The following is an 11,724-nucleotide window of genomic DNA, read 5'->3' as shown; positions in this document are numbered from 1 at the left end:
GTTGTCTGTTAGAATCCAAAATGTGGATAATTGTTGATAACTTTTGTGGTATTTTGATAACTTTTCTCATTTCTTTTCAATATAATTACGGTTCGTAATCGTGTAAATAAATAAAATTGAGTTTAGTAGTAAATATAGTATTTATAAGCTTTTCTTATGCATTTTATAGGTTATATGCAATGTGAAAAGTTTTGGGAGGAAGAATGGCATTTTGGAGCAAGTCTCAAGGCCAAGGGAAGAAGAGTTGTGCAGCAAGGGCCACTCAGCGGCGTGTAAGCGCGCTTTCCAGTGGCGAGAGGAAAATTTGTGTTCAGCCAGTTCCGCTTAGCGGCCTCCTACGTGGAAGCAGATATTTTACGTGGTCCGCTTAGCGGCCGTTTGTGCGCTATGCGGAGGTACTTTTTCAAGGGACTACTTTTAGGCACTTTGAGATATTTATAAGGGTGATCTTATCTTGTTGAAAAAAGAGAACCAAGAAAACTTTTCTAGGGCAAGAGAAGAAGAGAAAAAAACATATCTTAAGTGTAAATCTAGATTTTCAAACATCTTTCTTCAATCTTCTTGATTTTGATGTCACTAAATCTTGGTTTGTTACTTGTTGTTGAAGCTTCCATGGATATGGAGAGCTAAGTTTCATCTTGTGTCAAGATTAGAGGTAGTTAGTTTATAAATATGTATTTTCTTTGATCTATTATGTATGAACTTGGTTAGTGATTAATATATGGTGAATATCTTGTTGTTTATGTTTCATTTGTTGTTTTGGATCACTATTGAGAGATATGTTTCAAAGCTAGATCTAAAAGATATTCATCTATCAATAAACAAACTCTAGAGATAGATTTGTGAGTTGATAATCACATGTATCAAACTTTTAAGATTATCACGTTGATTGTCGGAATGGGAGATCATCTGACGGTTAATATGATAATAATCACGATATTGCTTTAGAGATAAACGGTATCGAGAGGATACGTGGTTGTATTAATCATTAATAGGTTCATATATATGATCGTTAGAGTACATATGAAGCAAACTAACAAACACTAATCTTGACACAGTTTTCTCAAATCATTTTCAATCCTTATTTTATTGTCTTTACTTACTTTGCATGTTATTAATATTTCATGTCACCAAACTGTTACCCACAACTTAACTCAAAATACACTAAGCTGTAGAACGGCGATAATATCGCATCAATCCCTGAGGAGATGATACTAGAAATACTTATCCTATATTTTCTAACATTGTCATACGCCTTCGAAAACCTCTCTTGTATCGCCTCCAATTCGAAAATAATAGAGATATTCGAATCTTCTTCGATACAGCCATCATCATCAAAACTAAGTCTCTTCCAATGAGGAGTGACTTCATCCAATCTTATTGGCTCACCTAATCTCACTTTTTTAGCAATAACACAAGCACACGGGAGACCAAACGTGCTAGTAATAGTGCAACTACATTTGCACTATCGCCACCAAAAGTTTCACCTCATTTAGCCTCGTGAAAGATATGATTCAATCCGGCCCGAGACATATTGCCGATCAATTGAGAGTAAAGGATGTTGTCCTTAAATCGATGCTCTAAAACCGTAATTCTCCGACCGACCGAGGTTTGTATTTCGTTGTGTTGGTTTGAAATCATGTGATTTATGGTGTCCCATGCTTTACACATGACACCCTTGCTATTACATAACCAATTTTTCAAAGTAGCATGTGCTGATTCAACTCTATTGGTGGTTGTATTTCCAATGTGTCGGACCTTATCTGTCCACGCATAAACAAATTTCTCCTTCACCTTGTCAAGAATGGTGCTTTCAACGTATTTCAATAAATCGGGATATTTTTCACATATTTTCCGAAATTGCAATACGGAATCGTCGTATAATTCTTTTGTCGACGAACTTGCAATACGGGCCCATGCATCCATTATTTGGTCAAGAACCACTCCGGGCTTCATCGATGTTCCACCTTCGGTCCCTACTTGTTTCGTTCCCACGGCGGGTTTAACCTTACTTCTCACATTAAACGCTATGTCGTATCGACAAAGTAATGATTTGGAAGAAGGAAATACCGTTGCAACCGCATTCATTAAAGTGGTATTGCAGTCCGTAACAATCGCATTAGGCATTCCGACTTGTTTCTTCAAAAGTGAGCGACACACCTCCAATGCCCACCTAAAATTATCTTCTTTTTCACACTCCAAAAAAGAAAAACCAACGGCAAATGTCTTCTCAGTAGATGTAACACCGACCATCTCAAATAATGGGAGTCGATACTTGTTGATCTTGTAGGTAGAATCGAGAAGGAGCGCTGTCGAGATAGTGTTGAATAACTTTATCGAATCCGGATGAGTTTAAAAAATATCTCAGACCGTAACCTCGTCATTGCAAGTTTTGTACTGCGACACATATTTGTTATCATCCAACATTTTCAACAATTGTTGCATCTCGCTCTTATCTCCCCTACTCGCCTTATTATTGCGGTACCGTTGATTATACACTTGCCTTATATTTGATATGTTGTCGGGTTCCTTCCCTTTCAATGTGGCAAGTATATTTTTTGGTTGGACAAAATTCAAGGACATGTCTTTAATAGATGCCTTCTCAACCGGATTGAGCCTACATGCCATAGGATGGCCTTGTAATTTTAAGCATAAATCATGGTTATGCAAACCACTAATAACACATAATCTCCATTTCTTGATAGCCAACATTTAACAACGGATTTTAAATGGACTCGCATTTTCTAGTTCCCGTGTCGTCTCTTTTAAAATTCTTTAGAGGAGGATGGTATATCCACTTCCTTCGCATAATATTGTTATAAATGGGTTTCTTCTTGACGTACCATTATCCGATCTTCTTATCACCACACCAAAACCAAAGTTAGTTGCATTCCTACGAATCCATGTTAGCATGCTTTCACGATCATCAAAGTCTTGCTTGCTACTAAAGTCACCTATGACATCTACCACATTTGCGACTACCCCATCGATACTCGTACAAACATCGACTAAAGTAGCTAATTCTCCTCAAATATTATCGGGTTGCACCATACCTATTTTTCCAAAATCACACAAAATTACAAAATGATGAAAAAAACTGCAGGGATTATTCCATAGATGCGCCTATGGAAGTGTTCTTCCTCAACACGTTCCGTAGATGGATCTACGGAAGCTACGTAACCTTTTTACATAAAAAATCATTGATAATGTGAACAATGTAGTGGTTGAAAGTGATTATTTACCTGAAATTCAGACTCTTCTTGCTCCCTTTAATTTGTTGCACCAAAAAGTTTGAGTCTTGGAGTGAAATAGGGTATTGATGATGTAGGGTTTTTAGGGTGTGGAATATGAAGAGTTTGAAGAAATGAAACAATGAGGGAGTGATCATGCTGGTTCAAACTATATCAGACACTTCCGTAGATGCATCCAGGGAACAATGTGGCGCTAAGTTATTCCGTAGATGCACCTACGGAAACGTACCTGAACAAATTTTATGTCTATTTTTTCCCATATACACTAGTTTATTACGCTTCCATAAATGTATCTACGAAAAGAATCAAATTTTTTCAAAATATGGGGTGCTTCCGAATGTGCATCTACGAAAGTTGCGGGCAAAAATAAAATTTTGTGTGGTGTTTAAGAGATCCATGAGCTTGATTTAGAATCTTTCATTTCGAATACCCAGATATAAACACATACAAACATATCACATATTTTTAAATTGTTGGTAAAAATGCAAGTAAAATTTTAAAATTTATCTGACATTTCTAAATTGCAGGTATAATATTGTCGAAATTTATTGGACAAAATATTTTTTCTAATATTTTTTATATATAACTTTTCAATATTTTTCTATTACACAGTGAAATTAAAATATTATTTTTTTTAAATAAATATTTAAAATTAAAGTATGGAAATATAATATTTAAAATAATTTATTTTTTTTATTTTTTTTAATTATATTTAAATAAATTTTTAATTATTAAAATCATTATTTTATTTTTTTTATTAAAAAATTTTTATTTAATTCATAAATAATAAAAATACAAAAGAGTTCACCCAATGGAGGAAGGTTCCCATTCAGTATTAATCATTCTTAAAAAATTTCAAAAAATAATGTTATTTAAGAATGTAATTTACTTGCTATCAAAAAAAAAAAAGAATGTAATTTACAAAGTGGAATATTTCGGGGCTTTAATTTCATTTTAGGGGCATTTCCTCAAAAAAAAAGAAAAAGTATGACATTTCAGATAATAATGGTTAGCTAGGAAAGTAAGCAAAACAAAATACTACTAGAGAAATAATGTTGGGTAGGAAGAGACCTATTCAATATTTTCGGTGCTGAGTTAATGAATATGAAAATCATATTCTATTTCATCAATTCATTCTTAACATTTATGATGGTTAGGTAATGTTGAAGTACTGTAATAAATTAACTTCATCTCCTAGTATATGGTTTCACATCAATACTATCACATTTGCAGCTCTCTCATTCTAGCCATTTGCATTAATATGGTTTCACATCAATGCTTTCACATTTGCAGTTCTGTCATTCTAGCCAGCGGCGGAACCACCCTGTCTGCTTACATGGACTTGAAGCTCCCACTACTTTTTCTTTTAAAAGTTTGGCAAAATAATTGGTTCTGGTTCCTCTTAATTATACTTTTAGTTTCGGATTGATTCCTTAATTTTTTTAGTTATATTAATTCCTTAATTTTTAAAATGTTTCACTTTTTTAAAATTTTTTCTAATTAGCAATTAAAAAAACTTTGAAATTGGTGCTAAATCCGTCGCTTATTAGACAACAGGAATAATTTTATAGTTAAATGACCAAGATGACAAAAAAAATAATAAAGGACTAATATGAATCTAAAACTATAGTTAAGAGAATAAATAAATATTTTGCTTAAATTATTGTGATTATCAAATTATTTTTTTAAAAAATTAAGAATTTTCTTTTCTTTTGTAAATAAAAAATGTTTTTTTTGTAATAGTCTAAATTATTTATTTTTAGACTTTATATATTTTTTCAGCACAATACATAATAATTAAAAAAAATATTGACAACATAATAGTTATTATTATTTTAAAATTTTAAAAACATTTAAAATTACATTTAAAAAGGACAAAAGAGTAATAGACAAAACTCAATATTGTATCCTTAGTTTGTAATAACTAATTTGCATAGTGTTAATCTAAAAAACTTTATAAATGAGGAAACTCTAAATACACATGAGATAGAATTGGTAGACTTTTACTTTTGTTTCTCTCTCTTCATTCATGACAGCAAACTGTTGAGTAATGAGAAAAATGAGTTATGCAAAAAATTATGCAAAAAAATGATATTCATGCCGTTGTCAATATTGCTTTCCAACTAACTGTAGTGGATAAAAAGATTTTAATTTTTGTTTTTCAACTGAACCAACTACATAGAGATGGTTAAGTTGTTAGGTTCTACGGTTATCTCAAAGTTGTGGTTGTGGCTGATGAGTTCATTAATACACTTGTTTGTAATCGAAGAGAATTATCAAGGTCTGGTGAAATAAGGAATGTGATTTTGAAAGGCATTGAGAGACTTAAAAATAAAATAAAAAAATTATAATGACAAATCTTAATATTCATTCCATTGAAAATAACACCATACAGTACACTTAAATACTTAGACTTTTCTTAATAATAGACTCAAAGCTATTCAAATAACAAATGCGCCAAAAGTGATCTCTTACAAGAAAATCAAATAAATTAATACTTAAAATATTATAATATTAAAGGATTAAATCTTTTGGGATTTTTATTCTACTCTATACTTTTTTTGCGCAAGCGAAATTTCAAAATTTCTATTTCTGGTTTGCATCATCACACATATAATTTATTTGTTTTTGAAATTCTCTCTATTTTACAGTAAAATTTGTTTCGAAAATATACTCCCGAAATAAATTAGAAATATATTTGCGTTTACTAATAAAGAATAAGTTATCAAAAAGCAGGCATTGATGTAGTGGTCACTGCTGGACTACTTCAATTGACACCCTAGAAAATCACTCCCCGCGTGTTACCCTAGTATAAGTAGATTTGTTTTCTTCATATATTTACTTTCACTACAATGATCTCTGGTTGCTCTTTTGAAGGACTGAATCGAACACAACAAAATGGTTTTTGAAACCAACTTCAAACAGGGTATGAAAACCATACCAATTATAGCATCCGACAAATTCATACATTTATTTAACAACAGTGAAGTATGATACGAGCCAAATTATTCTTCCATGCTCACGATGTTTTCGACTTGGCAGAAGCAGGAGGAAGGAAGCAGCTACAAAAGATATTAGGAATCGGAAATACATTTTCGATTTATATCGGAAGTGCATTTCCGCAAAAAAGGATAATTAAAAAAATATGTGAATCAGAAATATGCTTTCGATTTTAGAAGGACATTTTATAAATTGCGTAGGATCTTTCTTTTTCAGCATAGGTGAAATAAGAAATATGTGATCTCTTACTTCATTTTGGTCTAATCTGCTTGCAATTATATTGGGAATTCAAGATGCCACACTCAAAATTAGTTAAGGTATCCTTCATATTTTCGCAGGTTTGCTATCTTGATACTAGTATCGTACATTAATATTTACATTATATACATTGTTCACTGTATTTATTTGGTAAACAATTTTTTTTAAATAAAATAATATTATGTTTAAAAATTTTTTTTTTTTAAAATTTTTTTTTTTTAAAATTTATTTTATTTTACAAATATAAAGTTTTGTTATTAACCAACTTTTCAATTGTATTAACCACAAAAATGTACGTCATTAATCACTTTCGCTACTTTATTAATCAATAAAATACATACTTTTAACCATGTTCTGACTATAAATGTATTAACCAACTTTTACACTCTATTAACCAACTTTTACATTTATTAAAAAATATTCACTTTTCAAAATCAGTAAATTTAAAATTTCTAGTACCCTCTTTGAAATTTTCAGTATACGAAATCGAGTTTCTACTAAAAATTATTCATATTTTTCAAATTTACTGTGGCGATTAACCGAAATTTTTTGAAATTTCAGCTGCTGATATAGAAAATCAAAGAAATTTATTGGGAACTTTTGAAATTATCGGTTATCCACAAAATCTACCAAAATTTTGAAATTGCGTGAAATTTTCGGTATGTCTGCAGATCATGTTCTTTACTTGTGTGGTCTAGAGCCGACAGCTTCTTCGACGGATTCCTGTACTCATTTTACGGAGTTCTTCACCACATATACCATATGTTTCCTATTCAACTAATGTAGTTTTGAAATTTTTTTCCGTATTTATGAAAGTGATAGGTTAGTATTTATGTGTTGTAATCAACAAATATTTAAATCCCGATCTAAAGTTTTAGCATGAGCACATGCTACTGATAAACGGCATGGTATTATTGTTGTCACTATTTGTTCTGATTCTGCTAATGGAATTTCAGGGATGAAGGATAAATTGATTTTGGATTGTGAGAGAGGAGGAAATTAGAAAAAAAAGTAATGCATCCGAAATCACTATTTCCTTAGAAGGCATTTATAGTATGAAAGTTAAATATTTGTTTAGGCTGAGATATATTCTAAGTGGTATCGGTTGGAAGGTGATGGTTAGATGTAGGATGCACAATCATAAAATATTCAAGGATTTAGAAGGCCACAACATATTGGGTCGTCTAAAAGGTCATGAAAGAACGTTTGTGAATGACATGACAAAGTACAATATGCTCCAAGGTACATAGTTAACTTTCTGCTTTGAAAGACAAATATCTAGAAAACCTCACGAGTGTTACTCAGGTGTATAGAGCTAGAGTTATATACAGAACAGGCAAGAGAGGTGCATTGACATAAATACAAATGTTGTTGAGCCTTATTCATAAAGAAAAAATACATGTGTTGGACTAAAAAGAGGGACAGGTCATATGTTGTAGCTGATAACTTTTGGACACATCCTGATTCTGTGAAGTTGTTGAATGTGTCTCATTTGGTGTTGATATTTGATTTCACATACAAGACAAATGGTAATACTTTATGATTGCACATCCTGATATATGTTGTATATGTTGACTTGAGTTTGATTATGTGCATTTTTATCATGCAGGTATAGGATACCACTGCTTAATATTGTTGGTGTCGTTGACATTTTCAGTTGCCTTTGCCTATTTGGAACATGAAAGGGATAACAATTTCACATGGGCACCGGAGAAGCTCACAGAGTTGTTCTCTTCATAAAAATTACTACTAAAGGTTGTGGTGACGGAGCGAGAACTTGCATTGATGAATGCCATGAAAGTTGTATTACTAAATGCATCACATTTGTTGTGTTGGTTTCATATTTCAAAAAACTTGAGTAGGAAATATAAAGAGTACGTCAAATCAGAAAAACAATAACATGTCATGGATCTATGGAACAACATCATGTATTTAAATACAAAAGTTGAGTTTGTCGAACACGTCAAGCACTTTGAGACTCTTTGTGATGATATTCTTTTATTTGTTAAATATGTGAATTAAACATGGTTGACACCTTATAAAAAAATATTTGTTGCTACTTGGACTAACAGAGCCATTCATTTAGGGAACACAACATCAACAGATAGAAGAAACATGACAGTTTGATGTTATTACATAACTAATCATAAGTTAACATATATTTCTATTTATGTTTTTTAGGGTAGAGTCTGACACGATGACTAAAAGCCGAGGAGATTTAGGTCAAAGTTGGGATGCTGGGAATACCATGTTGAAGTTGCAATTAAGTTCAATTAGAGTGTAATTTCAAAAAGTTATTGTCAATATTGAGCATCCATATAACACTCCTTTATATTTCAGATTGCCCAATTTTGTCTCAAGACAATGTATACAACTCATTAGAAAAGAACTAGAAAGGGGTGAAGTTTGTTGGTTTTAGCCAAGAAAGATGTGATGATTCATTAGAATAACACATGGGTTACCGTGTGCATGTCATGAATTTTGGATAAAATTGCGCATTGTAGAGCATGAGGTCAATCATGATGAGAGTGGTACAAAGTGGGATTTAGAAGCAGAATGTGAAAAGTTGAAGACATATTTAAGCTTATTGGATATTGTAGGCCAGAGGGTGTTGAAGAAAAAGGTTAGGGAACTAATACATCCATCCATAACTTCTATGTGTCCACCACCGGTGAAGTACAAGCCAAAGAGGGTGTTAAAAAGAGTAGAAAGAGTCAAGAGAGTGACGTGCATCGTGATTCTAGCTTGTGGGAATATGTCGTGGGCTCTCAACAGAGTCAGACTATGAAGAGATCTTGCATAAAACAAACAACAAGTCAGCTGTCAAGTACGCCGATTGATAGCCAACCGTCCACCAAGTCTTCAAGACATCTCTACTTGTCACAGTTCCATGCCTTCTTACATCCATACATCAATGACATTATTGATGTTGGTGACGATGGAAATTGTGATTTATGTTGTATTGCATCTTTACTTGGATAGGGAGAAGAGTTACGACTTTGATTCAGACACATTAGATGTTCAAGTTCATCAACACTCTCAATTATTTTTCAAGTTGTTCTATGACACAGTTTCTACAGTTAGGAAATATTACGAGTTGAACACTTGGGTGTGTAGGGTATGGATAAATGGATGATGATTCCTGATATAGGTTACCCTATTGCTTCTAGATACAATGTTGTATTTGTCTTCCTTTCCAAAAGACATGACATCACATTTTTTTCTCTTGCTTTAACTCCACCTATGTATACGAGCAGGCGTAAAAGAATTGTTGTTAGTTTTGTCAACAAAAATCATTGGGTTCAAGAAATTTGAAACCTGATTGCCCATTGCCTCCCGTCACAGATCATTGAAGACAAAATTGTACTGATGATGCAAAAGCATGGAAAGCAGCATATGTGGGTCGCTTTAGTCACTGGGAAGACGAAGTTAGAAAATTATCCTAGTTTATTTTGAATTCTTGTATTTATGACAGTTATTATATGTATATATTAAGTCGAATAGTTTTTTTTACCAATTCAGTTATTCGAGAAAAATCAAGAAAAAAATTAGATAACAACTTATTGGTATAATACCAAACTTTTTAGTAAATACCGAAAATTTGAAAATTTCCATCAAGTTTTGGTAAATACTGAAAATTTCAAAGATTTCGGTATATTTCACGGAAATTTCCAATAACAAACAAAATGTTACAGTAAATCTACGTAATTTTTAAAAATTTCTGATAATTTTTCAAAATTTTTGATATACACATCTTATTTTCAAAAATTTCAATATTTTAATAAAGATATTTACCACAAAACACTAGAAAAGAGGTACCAGATATAACTCAGGGGATGAAATGTTAAATACACTATCATATTTCCTATGAATATTAAGTGATATCATGCTATTTTCTCATATTAGATGGTCAATGTTGAGAAACTGTTGAGCAATATAAAATTGTCTTCTACATATGGATATAGTTGAACATGTCACGTGTTTAGGTCGAAAGTTTTTAATGGTGTTGGTCGGTGGAAATCAATATGTGCTTGGCTTGTTGGTATGTTGTCTTTTCTGCATTGCTTATGTTTTTTGCGGTTAGCCTGATTGAAATAGTAGCAAGCAAACAAGAAGTTCTGGATTGAACAAAAATATAAAGCATCAAACTATAGAAGCTTGGAAAATATAATAAACAATTAACTTATTTCCATTTAATGAGTAATTAAGAAACACAAACGAATATGCTTGAAGCAAATTACAGATGAAAAATGAAAACACGTGAAACACATAAAAACACATGCTATTAATATCAAAAGCATGCAAAATAACAATCATTAATTTTCTTCTTTATTTCATGGAAATCCACCTCCAACTCCTCCACCAGCTCCACCACCAAATCCTCCACCGGATCCGGCACCACCAAGTCCACCACCACCACCGCCTCCAAATCCTCCTCCACCACCTCCTCCGAGTCCACTACCAGCACCGGCTCCACCTCCGAATCCTGATCCTCCTCCAAACCCTGATCCTCCACCAACACCACTTCCTCCACCGAATCCACCGCCGCCACCACCACCAAAACCACCTCCACCTCCAAGTCCTCCTCCAGAACCACCACCAGCACCGGCACCAAATCCGCTTCCTGAACCACCACCTAACCCTCCACCACTACCACCACCACCACCAAAACCACCACCTCCTCCTGCACCTCCACCGAACCCTGGACGATGATAGAAATTCTTCTCATCTCTTAAACCCTTGTCACTCCCAAGCTTCCTTGCATCAATGCTACTACAAACAAGAGCACCAACAAGCACAAAAAGAAAAACCCTAGAACTTGAAGCCATCTTGTGCTATATCTAGAAACTTAAAAAACTTCGTTATTTGGTGTGGAGGAAAAGAAGTGAAGCTAGGGTTTATATAGAAAATGCCAGAGACAAGGTTTAAGCAAAAATAATAATTAAGAACGTTGAAATCATTATGAGAACGCTTTAAATTAAGGACAACTTCTTAACCATGCAATAACGCGTTGGATTCATAAATGTTTTCAACCGTTTCCGTTTGAAAAAGAGAGTATACAGTTAGTTCCTACTAACTGTTAATGTCTTATAAGGTCCCACACTTTACTTATCTTGCCATTGTCAGAAAAAGGATAATATTCACGTTGCTTGGAAGTAACCTTTTGATCTATTTATCTATGGGCTTTTACATTACTTAAATGCAACTAACTCTC

The 11,724-nt window shown here is 32.9% G+C and overlaps 1 protein-coding gene across 1 annotated transcript; it reads right to left on the bottom strand.

The window, feature by feature from the left end:
• Positions 1–10,675: 10,675 nt before the first annotated feature.
• On the bottom strand, positions 10,676–11,433 carry LOC131656608 (glycine-rich protein 23-like). The gene has a single exon (XM_058926281.1). The coding sequence runs from the start codon at positions 11,336–11,338 to the stop codon at positions 10,844–10,846; it is 495 nt and encodes a 164-aa protein (XP_058782264.1). The 5' UTR covers positions 11,339–11,433; the 3' UTR covers positions 10,676–10,843.
• Positions 11,434–11,724: the final 291 nt, after the last annotated feature.

The sequence above is a fragment of the Vicia villosa genome, linkage group LG3, assembly GCF_029867415.1.
Source record: "Vicia villosa cultivar HV-30 ecotype Madison, WI linkage group LG3, Vvil1.0, whole genome shotgun sequence".
In the NCBI taxonomy this organism is placed as follows: Eukaryota; Viridiplantae; Streptophyta; class Magnoliopsida; order Fabales; family Fabaceae; genus Vicia; species Vicia villosa.
The sequence above is the reverse complement of the archived record's forward strand: the minus strand, read 5'-3'. Positions and strand labels throughout refer to the sequence as shown.

What these genes read in the sequence shown, in the direction of transcription:
- LOC131656608 (XM_058926281.1), bottom strand. Translation starts at nt 11,338, where the DNA reads ATGGCTTCAAGTTCTAGGGTTTTTCTTTTTGTGCTTGTTGGTGCTCTT.